General features: G+C 43.4%; 1 protein-coding gene across 4 annotated transcripts in view; it reads left to right on the forward strand.

Annotated features, from left to right (window-relative positions):
• PPP3CC (protein phosphatase 3 catalytic subunit gamma) overlaps window positions 1–21528 on the forward strand; it is a 178308-nt gene extending 156780 nt beyond the window's left edge. For 3 of the 4 annotated variants that reach the window (XM_033950200.1, XM_033950203.1, XM_033950202.1), the window contains 4 exons: window positions 7584–7665; window positions 8431–8528; window positions 15388–15417; window positions 18248–21528. In XM_033950200.1, the coding sequence (XP_033806091.1) occupies window positions 7584–7665; window positions 8431–8528; window positions 15388–15417; window positions 18248–18426 (389 nt within the window). In that variant the 3' untranslated portion in view covers window positions 18427–21528. The remainder of the gene's footprint in view (window positions 1–7583; window positions 7666–8430; window positions 8529–15387; window positions 15418–18247) is intronic. The other variant, XM_033950201.1, reaches the window with a different exon arrangement.
• Window positions 21529–25305: the final 3777 nt, after the last annotated feature.

Here is a 25305-nt window from a genome sequence, read left to right on the forward strand (position 1 = left end):
GGGATCTCAAAGTCCCTCCTTGAGGGCCACAATCCAGTCGGGTTTTCAGGATTTCCCCAATGAATATGCATTGAAAGCAGTGCATGCAGATAGATCTCATGCATATTCATTGGGGAAATCCTGAAAACCTGACTGGATTGCGGCCCTCAAGGAGGGACTTTGAGACCCCTGATCTAGGGGGGGAGATATAAAGATGTATAAAATACTAAGTGGAGTGGAAGGGGTAAGTGTCTAGAATCATGGCTTTGTAAAAGGTAGGCACCAGAAATGTAGGCCAGGGATTTAAAGGCCTACATTTCCGGTGCCTATCTTTCATGTGAATCGTGGCTACGGAGGCGCTTTACGATGCCTAAAAAACACTTCCAGTGTTAGGCATCATAAAGCATCTACGTAGTTGCGATGAAGGTACCATTTTTTTTCTAGGTGCCGGTAGGTGCCTATATTTTTTAAAAACTATTTTAATCGTATTTAAATGACTTTTTCCACTTAAGTTAGGTGCCTAACTTAAGGTGCTGTTTATAGAATATGGGTCTTAGTGTGTACTTAAACTCTGGAATTTATTTCCAGAGAATGTGTTAAAAACAGGTAGCTTAGCAAGGTTTAAAAATAGTTTGGAAAATTTCCTAAAGGAAAAAATATCCATAGCTATTATTAAGATGGACTTGAGAAAAGCCACTGTTTATTTCTAGGATTATGAGCAGAGAATCTGTTTTACTTGGGATCTTTCAGTTATCCCAGGACAAGCAGGCATGATATTCTCACATGTGGGTGACGTCATCTACGGAGCCCCGGCGCGGACAGCTTTTCAAGCAAACTTGATTGAAGTTTCAAGTTTGCACACTGCACCACGCATGTGCGTGCCTTCTCGCCCACTAGAGGGCGCATCCCACCTCGTGGTCCTCAGTTCAAATTTTTCCGCGGAGCAAGAAAGCCCTGTGGATCTGAGCTCCAGTGTTTTTGCCTTCTAGCTGCCGCGTTTAGTTTGTTTTCCTTCGAATTAGTTCGCGGTGCTGTTTTTCTTTTCGTTTCCCTTCAAAAAAAAAAAAAAAAAAGTCTTTCGTTTTTCATCGGGCTCCGGGGGCTCCCGGAATCCGTGGCCGCGGGACGTCGGTACGTTCCCGGCCTTCTTCTTTTTCTTCGTGGATGTCCCGTCCTGTTACGGGATTCAAAAAGTGCAGCCGGTGCGAGAGGTTGCTTTCCATCACTGACCCTCACCGGTGGTGCATTGTCTGTCTTGGGCCCGAACATCCGACAGACTCGTGTGATCGCTGTGCTACCTTCCAAAACAGGGCCCTCCGTCGCCGTAAGGCAAGAATGGCCGAATTGTTCGCCGTCGACGCGCCGCCTAAGGCCTCGACGTCAGCCTCGGCTTCGGCCCCGGCCTTGACCTCGGCCTCGGCGTCCTCGGGGGCCTCGGCCTCGCCTCGGCCCTCTTCCTCGAAGGCGTCGTCAGTGAAGCAAGCTTCGGGTAAGTCCTCTGTTCCATCCCCTTCAGCAAAGAAGCCATCCTCGAGTCAGGCCAAGGCGGGTGGGTCGACCCCGGCCCCGCATCGGACCTCGACTCCGCACACCCCGAGGGAATACTCGAAACCGAGGTCGCCCTCCAGGGAGTGTGCCCCGGACTCGGAACTCCCCACCTTCGTGGGGATTCCGGCCTTCCAGGATCTCCTCCGAGCTCTGATCTCATCGGAGCTGTCGGGAGCCCTGGAAGTGTTGCAGCGTGCTGCGGTTCCGGCGGCCTCGACCTCGGCCGGGGCGCCTTCGGTCTCGGAGGCCCCGGCCTGGGCTCCCTCGGGAGCCCCGGCCTCGGCGACATCGGCCTCGGGTACGGTGGCCCCGTTCGCCTCGGTCTCGGCCCCGCCCCGGACCTCGACCTCGGGAGAACCCCCTGAGCGGAGTGTAAGGCCCAAAGAAAAGTTGCGCAGAGTGCGCCGTCTTTCCTCCTCTTCCTCCGGGTCTTCCAGACACGCCTCGCCCTCGACGCGACCTCGGACGGGGCGTCGATCGAGGAAGTCTAAGCGGCCCCGAGGCTCGCCTCGGCGCGACCGTTCCTCGTTGTTCGGGGGCGAGGCGCTGCAGGTGTCGGAGTTGCGCCTCGACAACCCGAGGCTCCTCCGCTCACCTCATGGGAAGTCTTCCCGGGCCGCCTCGCCGAGGAAACGGGAGAGTGTCCCACGAACCCCGGGGTCCTCACCCAAGGGTTCTGCGAGGAGGATAACTTCCCCTTCCCCCTCGAGGGCCCTCGAGAGGGGATCCTGGGATTCGGGATCGGTTAGGGATCCTCATTATTCCCATGAGGCCTCCCCCCTCTCCTCGGTGGGGCGGTCGAGAACCCCGTCCCCCCAGGCTAGGCCGTCCTCATTTTCATCCTTCGTTCAGGACATGGCCCAAGCCCTGGGGATTGACCTCATGGTAGGCTCTCGGTATTCCAAAGAATTTTTGGAGGAACAGGACCTCCCCACTCTTCCTAGGGAGGTGCCTAGACTCCCTCTCAACAGTGTCCTTCTGCAAACCTGGCTGAATAACTTGTCAAACCCTCTTACAGCCACGTCTGTGCCTTCAAAAATGGAATCGAAGTATAGGACGAGTCCCCCTAAAGGGTTCGATAAGGCGCAGCTCTCACACCAGTCTCTTCTGGTGGAGTCTGCTCTTAAAAAATCACAGCCCTCACGGGTTTCTGCGGCGGTTCCACCAGGCAGGGAGGGGCGGACCCTGGACAAGTTTGGCCGTCGCCTCTATTCTCCACCTGGTGCTCGTCTTTCCACCTGGATCCGGTATCAGTTCCGGTATCCTCGGTTTTAGAATATTTGTTTCATTTGTCGCGCTCCGGCTTGAAAACCACTTCGGTGCGGGTTCATCTCAGTGCGATTTCTGCTTTCCACCAACCTCTGGAGGGACGCCCTCTGTCACTCCATCCCTTGGTGACACGCTTCATGAAAGGGTTACTCAGGGTTTGTCCCCCTCTTAAGCCTCCGTCTGTCGTGTGGAATTTGAATGTGGTTCTGGCTCAACTGATGAAACCCCCGTTCGAGCCACTCAACAAGTCCCTCTTGAAATTTCTGACTTGGAAGGCGGTGTTTCTAATTGCCCTCACCTCCGCCAGGCGGATTGGGGAGTTGCAAGCCTTGGTTGCGGACCCCCCTTTCACTGTCTTTCATCACGACAAGGTGGTTCTCCGCACCCATCCTAAGTTTTTACCTAAAGTTGTTTCTGACTTCCACCTCAATCAGTCCATTGTCCTTCCTGTGTTCTTCCCGAAGCCCCACTCCCATCCTGGCGAGACGGCGCTTCACACGCTTGACTGTAAGAGGGCGTTGGCATTTTATCTTCAACGCACCAGGCCTCATCGGAAGGTTCCTCAATTGTTTTTGTCCTTCGATCCCAATCGATTAGGGCATCCAGTTTCCAAGCGCACTCTGTCTAACTGGTTGGCCGCTTGCATTTCCTTCTGCTACGCTCAGGCTGGCCTTCCTCCCCCGGGTCGAGTCACGGGGCACAAGGTCCGAGCGATGGCAGCTTCGATAGCTTTCCTCCGATCCACTCCGATGGAGGACATATGTAAGGCTGCCACTTGGTCTTCGGTTCATACATTCACCTCTCATTACTGTCTGGACACTTTATCCAGGAGTGACGGCCGGTTTGGCCAGTCAGTTTTGCAAAATCTGTTTTCCTAAATTGCCATCCTCCCACCTGCCCTTTTTTGGTTAGCTTGGAGGTCACCCACATGTGAGAATATCATGCCTGCTTGTCCTGGGATAAAGCACAGTTACTTACCGTAACAGGTGTTATCCAGGGACAGCAGGCATATATTCTCACAACCCGCCCGCCTCCCCGGGGATGGCTTCCTTGCTAGTTATGGAACTGAGGACCACGAGGTGGGATGCGCCCTCTAGTGGGCGAGAAGGCACGCACATGCGTGGTGCAGTGTGCAAACTTGAAACTTCAATCAAGTTTGCTTGAAAAGCTGTCCGCGCCGGGGCTCCGTAGATGACGTCACCCACATGTGAGAATATATGCCTGCTGTCCCTGGATAACACCTGTTACGGTAAGTAACTGTGCTGTACCTAGACATAGATTGGCCACCAGTGGAAACAGTAGGCTGGACTTTGATGGTCCTTTGGTCTGTCCCAGTGTGGCAATGCTTATGTTCTTATGTACTAAAAAATTATACCAGTGAATGTTTTTTTTTCTTAATGCATGCTTTCAGTGAAGTACAGTGTCTCGTTATCTACGTGTTCTGTATTCACAGATTTACTTATTTACCAAAATAAATTATAACCCATTTTCACTATTCATAGACATTTTCCCTTATTCACGGTCATGTACAGTGTGTTCTCATGAGGATGAAGATATTCATACTGCTGTGCATAAGTACTGCTAGACCCAAAAACCAGAGAGGGAGGAGGGGTGTAAAAAACACTGTGTAAAATACATTTATAAAATACAGAATATAATAAGCAAGCTGATCTTTACAAAAAGGGTTCACAAAATGATGAATTTATGGTGTTAGGTAGCAAAAGTGTACAGTAAACGGGGTCACACAGGAACCTAACCCCCTATTCCCCATAGGGTCAATAGTTCTGTATTCACAATTTCAGCATTCATGGGGTTTTCTAGGAACCAAACACCAGTGAATAGCAAGAATGCACTGTATTCCTTTGTCATAAGTACATGAGTTTCCATATTGGGACAGACCGATTGTCCATCAAGCTCAGTATCTTTTTTTTCTAACAGTGGCCAACCCAGGTCACAAGTAGGTACAGATTTTATGCTGCTTACCCTAGGAATAACAGTGGATTTCCCCTAAGCCATCTCAATAATAGCTTATAGACTTTTGTATTAGGAAATTGTCCAAACCTTTTTGAACCCTGCTAAGCTAACTGCTTTCACCACATTCTCCAGCAACAAATTTCAGAGTTTAACTACACATTGAGTGAAGAAATATTTTCTCCAGTTTGTTTTAAATCTACTACTTAGTAGCTTCATTTCATGCTTCCTAGTTCTAGTATTTTTGGAAAGAGTAAACAAGCGATTCATATCTACTCTTTCCATTCCATTCAGTATTTTATAGACTTCTGCAGACACACTGAATAAAGTGATGCTCAGGGTGATGAAGCCAACAGCACTTAGCAAATAGCAAAGCCAATAACTTACAGTAAAAATTTGTAAAGAGTTGGTTAGGAGATGTAACCTCCCAGCAGCTCCCTCTCCCTATTCACATTACAGAGGAGATATGTACAGCTTTAAATAGTTCTTAGGCTGACTTACTAAGAGGTGTAATAGCCTGCAGAGTCCAGGTTTAGGGTTTTGGTGGGTTTTGTTTTGTTTTTTTAAAGACCAGTAATGTCATTAGAATGCTGTACACAAAAACACATTCACATGGACCGTGCAAGAGTAATATAGCTATAGCACAGTGGTCTCAAACTCAAACCCTTTGCGGGGCCACATTTAGGTACTTGGAGGGCCGCAGAAAAAAAATAGTTAATGTCTTATTAAAGAAATGACAATTTTGTATGAGGTTAAACTCTTTATAGTTTATAAAACTTTCCTTTAACAGTTAAAAGGAAAGATATATAAACTATAAAGAGTTTTACCTTATGCAAAATTGTCATTTCTTTAATAAGACATTAACTATTTTTTCTGCGGCCCTCCAAGTACTCTATTTTTTCTGCAGCACTCACATTTAAAGTTTAATATCTTTTCTTTCTCAAAACTGGCACATTTCAATCACTAAATTGAAAATAAAATCATTTTCCTACCTTTGTTTGGTAATTTCATCAGTCTCTGGTTGCACTTTATTCTTCTGACTGTGCATCCAATATTTCTTCCCTTCTTTCAGCTTCCTGTATGCTTCCTCTCCTCCAGACCTCATTCCCTCCCCCAACTTTTTCTTTCTTTCTCTATGTCTGTCTATCTCTGATTCCATGTCCCATTTTTTGCTTTGTTTTTGGCTCTCTGTCCCACCCTTCGTTCTTTCCTCCTTCCTGCCCTCCCCCATGCCACCGCCGCCAGGGAATAGGCTGCTGCTGCTGCCATCGGGAACAGGCCGAGATCTCCACGCTTCTCTTCTCCACTGGGCCGACCAACTCTCGCTGCCTGACGTCAATTCTTACGTCGGAAAGGACGTTCCGGGCAGCCAGGCAGAATTGATGTCAGAATTGACGTCGGGCGGCTAGAGAAGCAGAGAGATCAAAGAGCATGGTGCCAGCCTGTTCCCCGATGGCAGCGGTGAGAAGGGAAGGGAAGCAGGTTGGGCACCACTGCTCTAGACGAGCCGCACTCTAGGGAGAACAGTGGAGGGTGGCAAGCTGTGCGGACCGCCCCCCCCCCTTGGTACGCCACTGGAGCAGCAGCGTGTCTGGCCGGCTCGTTCCGTTCAAAGCCACGGGTGGCGGCTCCTTGCGAGATCTGCGCCTGCGTCTGAAGCCTCTCTGATGTTGTGATGTCAGAGAGGCTTCCGATGCAGGAGTGGATAGCGCAAGGAGCCGCCAACCCGCGGCTTTGAACGGAACGAATCGGCTAGACACACTGCTGCTCCAAAAGGAAGAGAATGATCCAGTCCAGACCACGGGCCACAAATAAAACTTGGAGAGCCACATGCGGCTCGCGGGCCACGTGTTTGAGACCGCTGCTATAGCACAAGCCAAATATGCTACCAATAGGAGAATAAAACCTCAGACGAAGCTCTCTCACCACCACAGCAGTGGCATAAGATGTTCAGGCAGAGAACCTCATTGGCAAAAAACCTATCGTGGAGCCTCGTAGGGCTCTGTGTTGTGCAATGCAAATAAAAAGTGGTCAAAAATAGGGTACTAGAGTGACTCAAACTTATCTTTTTCAATGTTTCAATTTTTAAAGCTCGGTCGGAACAACGGTGGCCAACATTTCACATAATGCTACCTCAGGGTGTAACCTCCGATCGTGAGCTTTCAAAATGGGACACACGATTTGTTGTGTCCCGTTTTGAAAGCTCACGATCAGAGGTTACACCCTGGCAGAATTATGTGAAACACTGGCCACCATTGGTGTTCTGACCAAGCTTTACAAATTGAAACATTGAAAAAGATAAGTTTGAGTCACTCTAGTACCTTATTTTTGACCACTTTTTATTTGCATTGCACAACACAGAGCCCTACGAGGCCCCACGGGAGGTTTTTTTGCCTATGAGGTTCTCTGCCTGAACACCTTATGCCACTGCTTTGGCGGTGGGAGGGCTTTGTCTGAGGCTTTTTCCTCCTATCGGTGGCATATTTGGCTTGTGCTGTAGCTATATTACTCTTGCATGATCCATGTGAATGTGTTTTTGTATATTGATATTGGATTTTTCACTATTTCTGAGTTATTTATACTATATTAGATTGCTGTACAACATTTATAACCTGCATACCAGAGTGGGGATGACAGACGGTAGTGAAAATCATGTCCTTGTCTGTTAGAAGAAGCTACCAGCTCTATTTGGGGGTGGGGTGCTTTAGTTAATGTGTTTTGTTTAATTTAATTTATGATGGTCATGTCTGAATGTTTGTTTGCTTCTGATTTTACTTCTGCCTTAATAACACACCTGTGTTCTTTTTCTCTATAAGGCAGTGCAACAGTCCGCAAAGAGATTATTCGCAATAAGATCCGTGCCATTGGGAAGATGGCACGTGTGTTCTCTGTCCTCCGGTAAGAGTCTGTACTGCTGTAGCATTCCATGAGAGAGAGAAGCAGATTGTACTTAGAATGGTTATTGAGGAACCCTCTTCTTTGCTGTATAGGGAGAGCATTAGTAAATGAGCTGAATGATATTCTATTTCATTGTGTTAAAGGAGGCTGATGGATATGGGAGTTGGCACTGAGCCTTTCTTTGAGGAATAAGGAAAGCGGAATTTGACATATTGACAGAAAAGTATGTTTTTAATGGGAGATAAAGGGAGCCGGTCACTCTTTAATTCTATCCTACATAATTTAGAAGACCACGAATCTGTCAGAATAATTTATTTCTCTACTTCAGTTTTTTAAGCTTCACTCTGAAGGAGAAAAGGAATGTGTTCAAAAATAATACCATGACTGTATGACAATAGTGGCACAGACAGGACACTTCACTCAGCTGAGGAACTGTTGTGACTCTGCATTCACTAGTCCCATTTCCAAAAGAGTGAATCTGATCTGAAGTTGAAATCACTTGTTGAAATATGTAATGTATGATTGAAAAGTAATAGAAGGGTGGGGGGAGGGAGGGGGGATAAAATACATTTAGAATATAATGTATTAGATATAAAAGTGATATTGTGTATTTATCAATTGTACTTTAATATTTTGTACACTTTATGTAAAAATTGAAAATAAAAAATAATATATTAAAAAAAAAAAAAAAAGAAATCACCCGAAGGGTGGAATTCTACATGAAAGGCTTATAGAGTTGCCCATATTTTTAAATTGTCTTTACAGGGAAGAGAGTGAAAGTGTCCTGACTCTGAAAGGGCTTACTCCAACTGGGACGCTTCCTCATGGTGTACTCTCAGGGGGCAGGCAGACACTCCAGAGCGGTGAGTACAAACCTGAGTGCTCCTTCTGCATTGTGTATAGGTTATTCAGCAGGATCTTTTTACTCTGTGAATTAAGTCAGGACTATCTGTCACACACAGTATTTCACTCGCACAAGAGCTTTAGATATTTTTCACTTCAGTCACAGATGCCTATTTTATAACAAACTCTTATATGAATATGACACCTGAACCATCCAGTAGTACATCGCCTACAAAAAAAGGTGTTAATTTGTGCCAATTCTCATGCTACACTCCCAGAACACTTATTTACAGCATGCACAATCATTTCACTTTATTCACACACAATCTTTTCAGCACATGTATTTGGCTGTCGAGTTTAGAAGAGCCTTTTCCATATGTATATGTTTTACACATGGAAAATGTTTATAAAATTATACCCAAATGGCCTGATAGACATCCTGTTGTACAGTTTATAAAGGCAAAATAGGTGCATATGTGCCTTTATAAGATAGGCTCTCAAAATTATCCCCTGTAGTGTATAAATGCAGATTTGCACATTTTATACCTAATCCAAAGCAGGTGTAAATTGATGCATATACACTACACTTGTGCTCACATATTTTCTACAATGCACATCTTTAAAACAATGCGCTCTGCTCAAAGTATGCCTCACAGAAGTAAAGTATGCCTCCTGGGAGTGCCTACACAGGGTGCATGAAAATACGTGGTCTTTTCACCTCAATTGCTTATGTGCATATGCTACAGGGTATTCATAAAAAGGTGTTTACCATGCGTAAAATGGTCTGCCTTAGCATCCTTAAAGACCAGTCTAGAACCTGTGTGGTTGTGCCCATCATCCAGTGGATCAAGACTAAAATATCTAAAAAAGCCTCCTTTGTCCAGTGTGCAAATATATTTTCTGCAAAATGAGACTGCAGATCTTTATAACTTGAGTACATTAAAGAGAGAGTTCAGTCAGGAAGTCCAGAACAGTCTGTGCTGGGGAGCTTTCTATAAGATGCTTTCTGAAGGGCTAAAAATTATTTCATTTGTCCCTGACCCAGAAACTATTTTGACTGGACTATCATGTATTATCTATAGAACAGTTTCATTTGAAGAAATCTGGAATGCAGCCAGTTTACTTCTGAAGACCACAAATTAGTCAATTTTATGAAAATTAAATGCAAACCAAAAAGTCCCTAATTCAACCAGTTAATTGCAGGTACAAGTTTTTAGTGGATTCTCACTAGGGTGGTCCATAAGACTATGATAAAAATTCAGCCTTATTGGAACATACCTCCACAAGTCTGAATATGTTCCACCTCGTGTAGATAAGATATGGATACAATTTGAAATAGTTTGGGACAAATTTTAGAAGTCGCTCATGGTCCTACAATAGCCTCAATATTGCAGTTGGCTATTCATAACAATGTGATTAGAAACTGTTACTTACTTAATATTGGTTGGATACTAAATAGCTATTTTTTGCAGCTATTGTTATTGACTGTTTTATTGTTATTTGAATAATAACTTAATACTAGTACTGCTGCAAAGCAGAAAATGAGTTGAAAAGGGAAAGGGATTTGTATACTGCCTTTGTGGTTACACATTCAAAGTGGTTTACATACATATGGGTACTTATTTTGTACCCGGGGCAATGGAGAAGTGCTGAGATTCAGTTCCACAACCTCAGGGTACTGAGGCAGCAGTTCTACCACTAAGCCTCTTCTCACAGAAGTTCATGTCATATTTTAGGCTAAGAAGTAAGAATGTCAGACTAGAAACAGAAGGGCATTAATGAACTGTCCAACTTACATCTTCCAACCAATGGGGATGTTCTTCGATTGATGATGCCAAAAAAGGCTGCTTTGCAAGAGGCAGCTCATCTGGCCATGTCAAAGACTTGAAAATTTGGCAGCATGCAAGCATACCACACCAGTGAATAGAGTCAGAGATTCACATATTGATGAAGCTTTATGATGAATATGGGGTACTAAAAAAGAACCAGCACAGATGCATTGAATATGATCTGGTGAATCAAGAAGCCTTCAAAGAACGTCTCATCCGTCTTTTTGATGTTGCATTAGTCACAATAAAAATTGAAGACAGACTATTTCTAATCATGCAGAGGCAAGATGTTTTGTCATACAGCATGGCTGGCATTGACACTGTATTTGCAAAGAAGGAGGATAGAAAGAGTGTGAGAAGAAAGATTTAGTAAGTTTGCAGCCAAAGTAGAGGCAAAAAATGTCATTGTCAGTTCTACACAGTCAACTGCTATTTCTCACCCTCTGATTCCAAGTATTGCTGAAGTTGACTCTTGACACTTGTTCAAATTCAGATGCTGATTTTAAAGTCAGCAGAACCCCTTTTCTCTTTTCCCCTGTTCCAGTTCTAAAGGTGAACATCGTTGCACATTCTGAAGTTGCCAGAGCATTAGATTGTGTTAATTTGCCATACAGGGGTGCCACATTTGTCATTGGTGCTGTTGCCAAAGCACTTCTCCATGATGTAAATGAAATTATTTTGTTAAGAAGCTCACTCTGAAGTTCACTGTGCAAGAACCGTGAGGAAGCAGCCCTGTGAAGGATGAATTCCTTGACAAAACAAACTCCATTACTACTGCATTGAGATGTAAAACTCCTGGACATTACTGAAAGAAATGTTTGACAATCTTGCAATGCTTGTCATTGGCAATGGAGGAGAGAGGTTACTCAGAGTTAAAAAAAAATTGACTGTGGAACTGACAAACAGTCTGTCTCACAGAACTAGATGAGTAGTCTTATGAGATGAGACCAGGGACTGGTGTTTGATACCACTGTGAGTAATACAGACCTGAAGAATGGTGCATGCACCTTCATTGAATCATCAGTAGGACAAAAGTTAGCACGGCTCACCTGTTGACATCATATGATGCAGCTGATGCTTGAAAGTGTCCTCACCCAACGTTTTGGAGTTGGTAGAGGACCAGAATTTGCGGTTTTCAAAAGATTTCAGCAAAATTGGCCATACATAGATTAGGATTTGTATGAGGTTGCTGCAGACAATATGTTTGATGCAGACACATCAGTCCTTCAGAAAGAAATTGCAACTTTCTGCAGAACAGCCTTGAATGTATCACAGGGAAGACTACAAAGAGCTTTTTGAGCTCTGTTTAATTTTTATTGGCAGCTACCCGGATGCAGATAGTGAAGTTATCATTTCTAGCACCCAGGGCATTCCACCATATACAGTGAATGGTGAAGGCCATCTACAGTATTAAGATATTTCTGTTCCAGCAGAAGTTCTCAATGCCAAAGAAAGGAAGGGCATCGAAGAACTGTTTTTCTTTTTGTTAATCTCATCTACATTCATTACTGGCATGAAGAACCTCGTTCTATAAAAGCATCATTTGACTTACTTCTGTATTCAGACCTCCTGAAATATCCAGCCAAGGCTGTGTCAGCAACATTCACCAAACATCTGTGGTACTTGTCAGAAATTTTGACTGGTCTGGTCTTTTTTGACGACAGACTAAGCAATGAATTAAAGTCCAAGATGGTGGCAGACATTCAGCTTCCACAAGTTCAATGAAACATCTCGACTGCCCTCCCGAGTCACTTGGTCCCATCAGCCTGACATCATGTATAACAAAGAGAGCTTATGTCTTCTTTGGTGTTCTTGGCACAAATGGACAAAAAAAAGCTCAACAATTTCTGGTTAAAGATCCTGCAAACTGGAGAGATTATCCAAGTTACCAGTATTTGAAGCAGTCAGCATCATCAATGACAATTCCACTGAAAGAGCAAATGCCTTAATGCAACAGTATAATTCAAGTTCACAAAGAATGAGGAGCAGAAACAGCTCCTCCTTTGCCTTGTCGCTCAGCACAGAAAGACCTATCCAACTTGCTCCAAAGCCACACAGATGAATAATGATGGAATGTAGGACTACTGTTCAGTTTTCACACATAACAAACACTTTGTATTTACTGTCATCACTGAACATCGAACAATGCATAATAAATCATTAGGCTAACATGCCTATTTTCAGCTGTAAGTAACATAGTATGTATTTTAACTTCTTCCCATGTACAATTTGCTCACAATTCAGGTTTAGATGGAAAATTAATATAAATTCTGTACTTGCATTTTGTGTGTTAAATTAAAAACCGTTGAGCAACTTCTAAATGTTCTCCAAAAGGCTTATAATTTAGCACAGTTAACAGTGGCCAGACATAGAACAAAAATAGACTTGTGGAGGTCATATCCCATGAACATTTTTTTGAACAACCCTAATTCTCACTTTCCCACACGTTGAATGTAGGAATTATATCTGGCTGCTGGAGTTACCGTATTTTCACGCATATAACGGCGCGCATTATACGTGTTTTTAAAAACCGTGCATAACCTTGCGTGGTATACGCGTGAGCGCGCTATATAAAATTTTTTTTACATAGTTCCCCCCCGACGTCCGATTCACCCCCCTCCGCAGGACCGCTCGCACCCCCACCCCGAAGGACCGCTCGCTCGCACCCCCACAGTCTCCCGACCCCCCCCCCCATCATGTAGAAGCTCCTACCGGTGTCCTGCTGCTTCCTCTTGGCGGTCCCGGCTCTTCTGTGAGCCCTGCGCCTGCTGCTTCCTCTTCCGGCGGTTCACCTTTCTCTAACGTCAAGTCCTCTTGCCCCGCCGACTCCCCGACACGATCGGAGCAAGAGGGACCTCGAGCTCTCTTGCTCCAATCAACCGCGGCACCCCCGACACGATCGGGGCAAGAGGGAGCTCAAGCCCTCTTGCCCCCCCCCCCCGACACGATCGGGGCAAAAGGGAGCCCAAGCCCTCTTGCCCCGCCGACTCCCCAACTCCCCGACAATATCGGGCCAGGAGGGAGCCCAAACCCTCCTGGCCACGGCGACCCCCCACCCCGCACTACATTACGGGCAGGAGGGATCCCAGGCCCTCCTGCCCTCAACGCAAACCCCCCTCCCCCCAACGACCGCCCCCCCAGCCGACCCGCGACCCCCCTGGCCGACCCCCACGACACCCCCACCCCCCTTCCCCGTACCTTTGTGTAGTTGGCCGGACAGACGGGAGCCAAACCCGCCTGTCCGGCAGGCAGCCAACAACGAATGAGGCCGGATTGGCCCATCCGTCCCAAAGCTCCGCCTACTGGTGGGGCCTAAGGCACCTGGGCCAATCAGAATAGGCCCGGGAGCCTTAGGTCCCTCCTGGGGGCGGGGCCTTGGGCTCATGGGCTAATGGGCGCCTTAGGCCCCACCAGTAGGCGGAGCTTTGGGACGGATGGGCCAATCCGGCCTTATCCGTCGTTGGCTGCCTGCTGGACAGGCGGGTTTGGTTCCCGTCTATCTGGCCAACTACACAAAGGTACGGGGAAGGGGGGTGGGGGTGCCGTGGGGGTCGGCCAGGGGGGTCGCAGGTCGGCTGGGGGGGCGGTCGGAGGTTTTTGGAGGGGCGGTCGTTGGGGGGAGGGGGGTTTGCATCGAGGGCAGGAGGGCCTGGGATCCCTCCTGCCGTAATGTAGTGCGGGGTGTGGGTAGGGGGTCGCCGTGGCCAGGAGGGTTTGGGCTCCCTTCTGGCCCGATATTGTCGGGGAGTTGGGGAGTCGGCGGGGCAAGAGGGCTTGGGCTCCCTCTTGCCCCGATCGTGTCGGGGGTGCCGCGGTTGGCTGGGGCAAGAGGGCTTGAGCTCCCTCTTGCCCCGATCGTGTCGGGGAGTCGGCGGGGCAAGAGGGATTGACGTTAGAGAAAGGGCGAACCGCTGGAAGAGGAAGCAGCGCAGGGCTCACGGAAGGGCCGGGACCGCCAAGAGAAAGCAGCAGGACACCGGTAGGAGCTTCTACATGATGGGGGGGGTCGGGAGGCTGTGGGGGTGCGAGCGGTCCTTCAGGGTGGGGGTGCGGATGCGGGTGGGAGTGCGTGCGAGTGGTCCTTCGGGGTGGGGGTGCGAGCGGTCCTGCGGGGGGTGAATCGGGGGGGAGGATCAGGCTTTCAGGGTGGGGACAGGACTTCAAGGGGGAGAGGAGAGTCAGGGCGGGCGAAAGGAGAGTTGGGTGGTGATGGGAGAGTCGGGCAGCATGCGCGGTATACGGGTGTGCGCGGTATATAAAAATTTCTGTACATAAATTTGTGTTTTCCGCGCGCTATACCCGTGTGCGCGTTTTACACGTGAAAATACGGTAGATATGCCCATCTCCCAAAGTGCCACCCTATGTTGTACTTATTACTTATCCATGAACCTACGCACTGCATCAACAGCTGTTTATTTCTCCTACAGTAGTCTTGTTTCAGGTTTTCACTATTCCCTAAATTTTTAAAACAATTTCTCTACCTGGCTCCTTTTCCCCACTTTGATCTTGGAGGTGGTCCTGTCTTTTGGTAATTGAGGGGGGAGAGTTAGTCTAGCATGCCCATCTACCTGTTTATATCCATTTCCATACTGTAGGTTCAAGCACAGTGTAACATCTGAGGTGACCATATATCGCTTTACTCACAAGTGAACTGGCAAAATGTGCCAGGTAGCCCTCAAATAGGCATTTTGTAACAGCCTATTGCAAGTGCTGCACCTAGTTCATTATTAGACCACAAAGTTGAACATCTGGTAAGTGTGTCAAATGTTCTTGCTAGATCTAGGTAACACAGGAAGAGCTAGCTTTATGTGCAGTTTTTGATATACATAAGGCAAAGGTAATCACTAAGGGCAATTCTGTACCTGTGCAGCTTTTCTGCCCTAGGAGGGCTTGGCCCCCTCTTTTTTCTCACCTTCTTAGACATTTAGAACAGGAATGTGGTGTGAAGGGAGGGGGATGCAGATTGTGATGATAATATGGAGAATGCTCTTCACTCACACTCTTTTATTTCTGTCTTGATTTTTGCATGCCCCTGCTCACTCTATTACAGCCACAGTAGAAGCGGTTGAGGCACAGGAAGGTATGACGAGAATTCCTCTGTGGAGATTAAACCCTTATTTCTTTGTGTGTAGAACCTAAGAAGTAAAAACTTTCTAAAATTTTCTTCCATCTTTCTAAAATTTTATTCTTGCACCACCAGCCTTAATTTAGAAGGTTCACCAGAAATGTAATTTTGTGTAAATATTTGTATATCATGTCACACTTCATCACCCCACCAGGATGCTCACCCTGCTTGGAAGGATTGGGAGGGGGGGGGGACATTTAGGGATATTACTTATAGGATTCCTGGGACTTCAAAACACTCTATTTTTAATTTAAGATGCATCCTTAGTTCCATTTTGAGATTTTAATAGTTTATGGATTATATTTTTATGATCTGCTTTGTTCATTTAAGGTGGAATATTGAGCATTATCCATTTCAGCAGGTGCTTATTAAAGTGTGCACTATATGTAGAGAAGACAGAGTTGTCTGTGCTCCTCCATCTAAATCAGTGGTCTCAAACTCAAAGCCTTTGCAGGGCCACATTTGAATTTGTAGGTACTTGGAGGGCCTCAGAACAAATAGTTAATATGTTATTAAAGAAATGACAATTTTGCATGAGGTAAAACTCTTTATAGTTTATAAATCTTTCCTTTTGGCTATATCTTAATAATAATGTAATATATAGCTAAAGAGACATATGATCAAGAAACTGTTTTATTTTACTTTTGTGATTATGATAAACATACCAAGGGCCTCAAAATAGTACCTGGCGGGCTGCATGTGGCCCCCGGGCTGCGAGTTTGAGACCACTGATCTAGATATAATGGAAGGGTTTGTTTCTTTTATTTTATACCTGGAATGCAATCCTGCACAGGCACTTCAGTAAAAACCTAGTGTATGTATTCTAAAGTAGGGGGTTAGTGGGCACACCCAGGTAAAATTTATTCCCAGATAGAATGAAAACCTTCATGGGGACTTCATACAACATTCAACTAGACTGTAGTAACCTGAGCCACAGGCTACAGGTAGTTTTCAAAGGCTAAATTTTTAATGTGTTTGAGAAACTGTTGCCTTTTAGTTGTAAAAATGGTATAAAACAGCCTGCATAAATCAGTGATGCCCCGCTTTCCCATGGGGAAACAAGATTAACAACATAGTTTTCCAATCTCTGGTGACCTATCTGGCAGTTCTGATCCTGGTTGTGCAAGATTTTGCAATGATCTTCAACTATAGAAGCATGTCTTCATATTTTCTTTCTTGTTTAGTTTGCTGTGCTGTGGTGTTGTGTGTGTTGTTCATAGAAATTAGGTACATTGGAATACCAGATGTCGGTCTTATTCTCCTTTTTCTTCTTTAAAATGTGTAGCTCTCATCTTGATATATGCAGGGTCTCCCATTAACAGACATCTATGTGGTCTTTAAACCAAGTATTTGGCAGAGTAGGTTACAATGTAATTTCTAGGTTTTTATCTATGCAGCAAGTATGTAAGACCTCAAAACATAACACTTTACTGAAAATGTAGGTACAATTTAGATAGCAGATATATTTTATATTAGTGAGATGCTAGGAATCAGTGGAATGTAGGTAGTATCACTGTCTAGAGTCATCTAGACATGTACTATGCAGCTACTGAGACAAGTCACCTAGCATATGTGTAGTGCCATTATGAGGGGAGTCAAAGTATGCAGCAATGAGACAGCAGAAGCCAGCCAGAACCGGTGCTCAGTCACTAAGCAAACCTTTAGCCTTGCATGTCCTGAATTAACTTTCAGGTTCCTCCTCTGTAGCCGAGATTTTCATAATTAAACTCAAATTCACGATCGCCCCAACCACCTCTTCCAGAATGATCCATGTATATTCATGTATGTGTATAGTGTATGTGTATACAACTTCCAAAACTTATTTACACAGATAACCAGAGCTATTTGAAAATTTCCCTTCTCTGAAAGTAAAAGTACATACTCATGGTTCTTTTGAGTCATTGTGGCTCTCAGACCTATTTGTTTGGTTTGCAGCTATTTTTTGTTGACACTCCCCACTCCAAAGCTGCCTCCCTAGGCAATACTTGGTTTGCCTAATGGTTATGCTTGTCCTGAAAGCAGCTGTGCATGCAGCTAGTGAGACTGGGGAAAGCAGATTAGACATGCAGCTAATAAGCCAGTACAGGAATCACCTAACACATGGATAGTGATACTGCTGTAGTTGCTCAGCAAGCAGGCAATACCAGCATGGAAGTTGGCCAGGCATGCTGTGAAAGAGGCTACAAGACTCCTCTGGCATGTGGGTCTTCCCAACACAGAAGTCATCCGGGCATGTAGCATTTAGTTACTGAGACTATGGAAGCTACCCAGTATGAGTAATTCCACCAGGAAAGTGAGCCTGCCTGATACACAGCTAATGAGTCATTAGAGGAGTCTCCCAACACACGGCTAGTGAGTCTGTAGGGATGATTGCCATTTGGGTAGTTTCAGCTTTTGAGTTAGCCAGGCATACAGCTATTAAGCTTATAGGATTCATCACAGGAGTGAGCCAGACATACAACTAGTGATACTCTGGTAGGCTAATGAACATATATAGTTAGTGAACTACTGTAAGAGTCGGTGAGATTACAGGTTTTACTTAGGTAACTAGTGAGCCATTGTGGAGGCTTGCTGGGCATATTGATAATGAAAATTGCAGGATTTACTCAGCATGTGGGTAGTGCCAGTGTAAGACTCAACCAGACATGCAGCTGAAACTGGGAGTCGCCCAGCATATGTTGAGGGAGGTCATGTATATTTTTCATCTGGAGCTGTTAATCTGATAACTAGTTTGAATGTTCCCAAGGGCCACTGCATCCACCGATTCTCCTTTGCTTTCTTGTAGCCATCCGTGGATTTTCACCACAGCACAAAATCCGTAGCTTTGAGGAAGCCAGGGGCCTGGATCGCATCAATGAGCGCATGCCACCACGTAGGAACCCCATGCACTCAGATGGGCCTATTAACCTGGTGACATCTACGAACTCTACAGAGAAGAATGGCACTGGGAAGAAACTTCAGTAAATGGCCTACCAGCTCTCATGCATCACCAAGGACTGCAACTTTAACACATTTATTTATTTGGTATCAAACAGAACAAAAACTTAGGATAAACTGGCAGTCTGGTTTTGATCCAGTTTATACTCTGTGTATAAGAGGTGACCATTTTGTACATTTTTTTGATTTCTGTTCCATATAGTGTGTGCATGTTACGTGTATGTGTGTGTGTGGGTGTGTGTTTATCTACAAGCACACATACATATGCATGCATATGTTTATATATAAAAAGTACATTTTTTAAAAATTTAGAAATTGGTCTAATCAGTAGTGCATCTGAAGTCTTGTATTGTAGGGCTGGTTTGGGGCTATGACAGGGAACCTCTGGTCCCAAAAACATTTGGACTTTAGCTGTTTGTTCAGCCTTGCTGTCACAAAACAGCATTACTTATTCAAAGGAAGAATTTTCAAATACATTTTCCTCAAGCTTGATCTTTTTTTTGTTCAACTTATTCTGATATGGATGCGAGGGGATGTCAGGGCAGCCCACCCACCGCCTCACTGTGCAGGGGACCTTAGCTAAGTGATGCCCAGGATGGAGAGTGTGTCAGGGAAATAGAGGTGACATATGGTACCCATGATAATCTTTAAGGTTATGCCAAAGAGGCAAATGTACCATCTGAGTGACCTCAACTAACCCCATTGTTTTTCAGTTTTCTTGGACTTCCTACATTCCTCTCTCTTCTGATAGCTCAGTTTTCCTGCAGCCTGTAACATCATGGACTGTTGCATTAGCAGGAATGTGAAATATCTATGCCCTCAGTGGATCATGTTTTACACTGCTGCTGAGTGAGAGGAGGGGGGACTGCATACTGCTCAGAATAGTAATACTATGTTGAGGAGTATATGTAATCTTTTGTTGTTGAGGTTAAATGGAAAATCCTGGCATTAGGATAACTGTGGTGCAAATCTGTGTTTAAGCCATGTTACACCTGTGCCAATACTAACATTATTAAGGGTAATGCCACCTGTAGCACAGCTGCTTCCTAAGGGTAAGAATCCAGAAATTTATAGGTTTGCAATTCAGTGCCATTCTTGTATTATAGCAGTGCGCTGTTCTTGGCCCGAGAGACATCTGCAAAACTTCTGGTGGTCATTAAATGTGTAAGATGGCAAGAGGAGGCTGTATAATAGGTAGCCCTTACTGTGGTACTGGGGAGGAAGGGATATTTTTCATTTTGGGGGGAGGGGGGAGTTCCAGGGTTGACATGGGCTTTTTTTTCTTTAGTTGTCTTCAGACTGAAATTTTGTATCTACTAGTGTGGGACTGCGTAGAAATATTTTCTTACATTTTCCCAGCAGCATCATCATAGTAATGGCTTTACAATAAATATAATGTATTGCCTTTCACAAAATTAAGAGACACAGAAGCTATTGATGTGCTGAAAGCTTAATGCTGTGATATTCAAGGCCATTAAAGACCTCAACAGCCCTGGTGTATGCTGGTTAAGGTGTAGCTGTAGTTTTTAATTTTCTTCCAGTATCTATGTACAGAAATTATCCTTTGCTGCAGAATTTGAGCATTTTTCATCTTTTCACATGAAAATTTTATAATATATAAGTGGAAAGATTCAAAATAATAACAGAAAATTGTTCTAAATTAAAAACTAAGCAGAAACCAGATTGGATTCTTATGGAGTGTTTCAGCATATTTAGCATGAATATGAACATGTTGACAAGAGACCAGTTATTTATCCATATGAAAGTGCAAAAATATTTTGTCTATGAAACAGCTAGCAAGAAAATTAGTGAACTTTATAGACTGAAATCACTTTCTATCTCTCGAAGTCAAAAGTGGAGGTATGTGTAAATTGTATGTAAAAATATGAATTGATGACACAGGTAAGAGAATAATAAATGCCATAGTGTCTTCTTCCCCCCCGCCCCCCCCCAAAAAAAAAAAAAATGCAGATTACCTGGAAAAAAGCTGACAAATTTTATTTACACCTTTAGGCTTTGAGTGCAGTGCAGAGCGATTTTAGTCTGGGAAAGTGAGTGAGATGTGCTTTCTGAATTCTGAGGCACCTTCCTTGCAGTAAACTTGGTTTTGAAAATTAATGCTCTTGGAATCCTGGAGAAAACAGACTAAAGGCTAGCAGGATTTAAAATTTGCTATTGTTTTAACTGCTTTCAAAATGAATATTGACCTGGGAATTCCTTTACTGGTAAAATAGTATAAGAACCCTTTATCCTAACCAGTAAGGGCAGTATTTAAAGGGAATCCGCAGAGATCCAATGAATCATCTGTAAATAACTACAAAAAAAATGACTTACAGTATCCAGTTAATAAGATTTTTTTTTTCCTGTTAATATGGCAGCATATAAGTTCATTTTGCAGGCCTCACTAAGGAATCTGTCTTTGGGCCTACATCATAGATTGCCAAAGTCTGTATTGACTACATTACTTTTATTTGCAAAGATAATGCTTTCTTATTCTTTCATTCCCCTTTTATTAGAAGAAATCAGGTAAAAAAAAAAAAAAAAGACAATTACAACCGGGGATCATTCCTTAGACATTTATTGGAATGTAATCCTCAATTGTACGTGTCTGATAAATGGTTTAGGTTTGTGATTTCTTCTGCCTATTAGTTTTTCTTGTACAAGAACCACCTTATCACAGCATTTCTGTAGAATAATGTTCTACCTGCAAGATGAGCTTCCATGCATGGAGAAAAGATCCACACTAAGTGGGAAGAAGCTGGTGTAGTTTATACATTTGTAGTGGCCCTCCTCCCCAATCCCATCACTGTTGAAGCATCTCTTCGCCTCCCTCCCCCCCCAGCAAGGATAATTTGAAAACTTTGCTAGACTACCTATTAAATGTGTACTGTAATTGATTTTGAAGATGCACTTGAGAAGGTTTGAGCAGATAAGGGATAGTCTCTCTTTGTTTTTCAGCTATTGTTTTGTAGAGTTCAGTGTACCATAAACAGTATCTGTGGTTTAAGAGATACATTCTTATGTTGCTTTTGCTTTGCATATTCAGGAAGTGAATTGGAAATCTAAGGCACACCCATTACTGTTATTGCCAGTAAAAATCTTTTTAAAGCATAAAATAGTTTAAACCTGGTTACTGCTTGTTCAGCTGTTTCTTTTAAATTTTAGTGCTGCTAAGTCATATTTTTAAAACTTGAACGTTCTTTGACTGTCTTACCATACATTTTGCCTCATGATGCTCTGACAGTGTAGATAAGTCTATGGGAGGGAGCTTGGAGCCATCAGGGAGGGGATGGTTATTGCTTACACACAGAAGAGAATGTAATGTCCTGAAGAGAGGGCATGGCATCTTTTCAAGGAATTTTGTTGCCTCCTATTCCTGCGGCTAGAGGTCTTTCTCTCTTCTGAGAGATTAAGGCATTACTCATTGTCTCCCATACTTATACACATATGCAGAGGGAATACAAGTACACCCCACATTTTGTCTTTTTTTGCCCGTTTGTCCCCTGTAGCACAGCCTCACATTGTGCAGAAGGCTTCAATTCAAAGTTTAAGAAGGTAATATAAAGAAATAAAACCAAAGGAAGTAAGGTGATACCTTTTTTTTTTTTTAATTAGACTAACTCAGTGCATTACCACCTTAATTTCCTTTGGTTTTTGTTTTATTTCTTTATATTATCTTTGCCACCACATCATTTCACTCAAAGTTTAAAAAGGAATAAAAATCTAATGTGCTGCATAAGCCTCGGCAGCTTCATTTTCTGATGGCTCAATGTGCAGGATTTTTTTCATTAGCTGAAGTCATATAATTTGGATATCATTAGAAGGAAATACCAGTGTTTGGTCACTGGCTGGCCTGGCTGCTGTTGGCTCGCTCTAGTCCAAGGAAGAAGCACATAATGCTGTAGTTTTATCTATTTCCAAACCAGTTTCTCTGTCTGCACAGATATAATACACAGTGCTGAGAAAACATTTGTGAAACACCTAAGATGGTCTGTATTTTAGCACAATTTATGCTCAGAACATTAGATCCTAATCCAAACCATGACAGAAGATAATCCCACCGATACTTGTGTAACTCGGATCAAAAACATATATTTTGATTATTTAACAAAAATATTTTTTTTTAAAAGTATCATTGTACAAAAAGTATGCAAACTCTATCTTATGGGTGTTTCCTGTAACTATTGATCTATCCCATATATCATCCTTAAGGAATTTGGCCCATTTTACCATGCAGAATGTTCTCAACTGTGACATTAAAAGGCTTTCTTGCATATATAGATCATTTCAGGTCAGAACTTTGACTTGGCCAATCCAGAATCTCTAATTCTTCTGCAGTAGATTTACTTGAATGTTTAATGTTGCAGTCTTGCTACATGACCCACTTGTGGTTCAGCACAGCTCACAGATGATTAACCTAATATTCTCCTTTAGAACTTCCATAAATCTGAATTAATAGTTATATCATTGATACTAAACCATTCAGGTCCTAGTTCAGCAAATTATCTCCACGTCCCATGATACCTCTACCACCATACTTAACAGTTGAGTAAGGTTCTTAATTCAGAAGGCAATGTTTGGTTATTGTCAGACAAAACATTGTTATGAGCAGTTGTTCACTTGTGGGCCCATCTTTCCAGAAAACATAATTACATGAGTCTTGTAGGTCATCTACATACTCTTCTAATAAACTTGAAGTGCTCATAGAGAGCAATAGTTTCTTCCATGAACAAGTTTCCATTCAGATTTTTCTTGATAGTTTATGCATGAACCCACACTTCAGTTATAAGGAGAGAAGTCTGCAAATTTGTAGATGTTAATTTTGCGTTCTTTGTTATGGTTTTCTGGTTCCTTCAAATATCTTTACAGTGACTATAAATTAATGTTTAGAAATGATTGGATAATGCTATCCAGACAGCTAGCAATAACAGCTCTTTCTTAGGTTCTCTGAAATTTCTTTTGCTAGAAGAACTGAAAAAAAGTGGTTCATGCAAGGAAATCCTCAGATGTCAAGGAACTGAAAAATCTGCATAGAATAATGTGCCCAAATTCCTCAATCTCTAAATGAGAGACTGTTCAATGGTAACGAGAAATGTTTAATTAGTTATTATTTCTTGAGGAGGTGCTGCCAGTTTACTAAATGAAGGGGTCGCATGCTTTTTCAGACAGAGATACTTATCGTTGAATATATTTTGTTGAATAAATAATCAAAACATATCCTCTTGGTCTGAATGAGTTATTCAGGGATGTTTCTGTCATCTGGATTTAGACTACAGATCTTCCTAGGAGGTTCACAGTCCTCAGCACTGCATGATGTGCTCCTGTGTTTGCATTACAGCAAGTTCTTGTGCATGAGGTAATAGACACCCTGTCCTATTGAGCAAAGGAGAAGAGTATCAGAAGAAAGTAAGGGTAGTATCGAATTGGATAAATTATTTTCTATACCGCTTATCACAATGTATTTAAGTGATTACAATACAATAGCATTAAACAACTTTAAAAAAATCAGGACTGAATTGACTCAAATGTAAAAATCATAATTACAAAGCAAAAAGTTATAGTAAACAGCAAAAGCCATAGTAGCTTGTGACTCTACCAATAGTAGCTGGTATCATATTCCATGATGAATGACCCAAGTAGCATCTTGGAGACATGTTCTTCAGGGAGTTCAGGTTATCCTACAAATTTTTAAAAAAAGAAAGAAAAATACATAAAATGATGGCAGGTAAAAACTATTTAACCAATCACTAAGCCTGTCCCCTTTTTCAATGATCCTTTGTACTCGTCCCGTGCTTTCTTACATTTAGATAACATCCTCATTGCTACCACCACTGGGAGGCTGTTGTATAAAGTCCATTCTTTAATATTTTCTTAATTATTCTGGGTTTCTATCACTTTACACTCTCATTCCAGCACTTCTTTCAATTGAAAGAAGCCTCCCTCCTGTTTTTCCTCCAGTGCATACATATTTTAGGTCTTCTATCCCCACATGCTTTATAATTAAGATCAGGATCATTTTAGCAGGATTCAGTGTAATTGAAAAGGGAAATAAAATTTATGAGGTTAATGAATGTTTCACCATTAAAATGTTCATGGGGAGGGGGGAAGAGGAGAGGTTAATTTTTGGATTTTATCTTGCTCATTTGGGCTTCTGTTTTAATCAGAAATTAGCTTAGCCATTGCTGTGACAATCCTTGGCTGGAAGCCATGCACTGGTTGTTATTTGATGAACTCCAGTTCTAGTCTGAAACAGCAGGCCAGCCCTTCCATCCACCATTTCTGAAAAGGCCTTTGCAACTTTCTGGGTCAACCTGAAGTCCGCAAACTGAGCTTAGGAATCAAAGATACCGAAGTCTGTAAAGTGAGCTGCCAGTTTACCTGTTGAAGCTGCTGTTAAACTTTTTAAAAATGTCTTTTACTACCTAACTTGTAGTACTGGTTTTCAGTAGTTTCTCATGGTCCTAGTGATTCTTCTACTTAAGGAGAAAGCATCTTTGCAGGCAAGTAGGGAAAATGAGTACCCTTCTTGATGTCATCCAGTAGATCTGTTTAAAGCAGGAAGTGTGACTACATTCCCCTGTATCAGACAGAAGATGTAGCATGTGTTATCTCCCTTCAGGACAATGCTGTTGGTTTAGTGAAGCAAAATAATTCAGCCCATGGAGAGCAGCACCAGGAAAAAGAATGGCACACTCCAAGCGAAGGATAGTATAATTTAATATTTTAAAAAGCTCAATATAATTCACTTGGTTGCAGGTATATTATTGCATATAAAGGCAGGTATCCTTGTATCAAATTCTGAGGAAGACTCAGAAGAGCTTTAGTTGGTTCTGTTGCAGGGTGTGAGAGGCAGTGGTGATACTTGGAGGAGGGCAGTGTAATAGTAGCATAACATAATGGGAGCCT

Source organism: Geotrypetes seraphini, chromosome 6, assembly GCF_902459505.1.
Source record: "Geotrypetes seraphini chromosome 6, aGeoSer1.1, whole genome shotgun sequence".
NCBI lineage: Eukaryota > Metazoa > Chordata > Amphibia > Gymnophiona > Dermophiidae > Geotrypetes > Geotrypetes seraphini.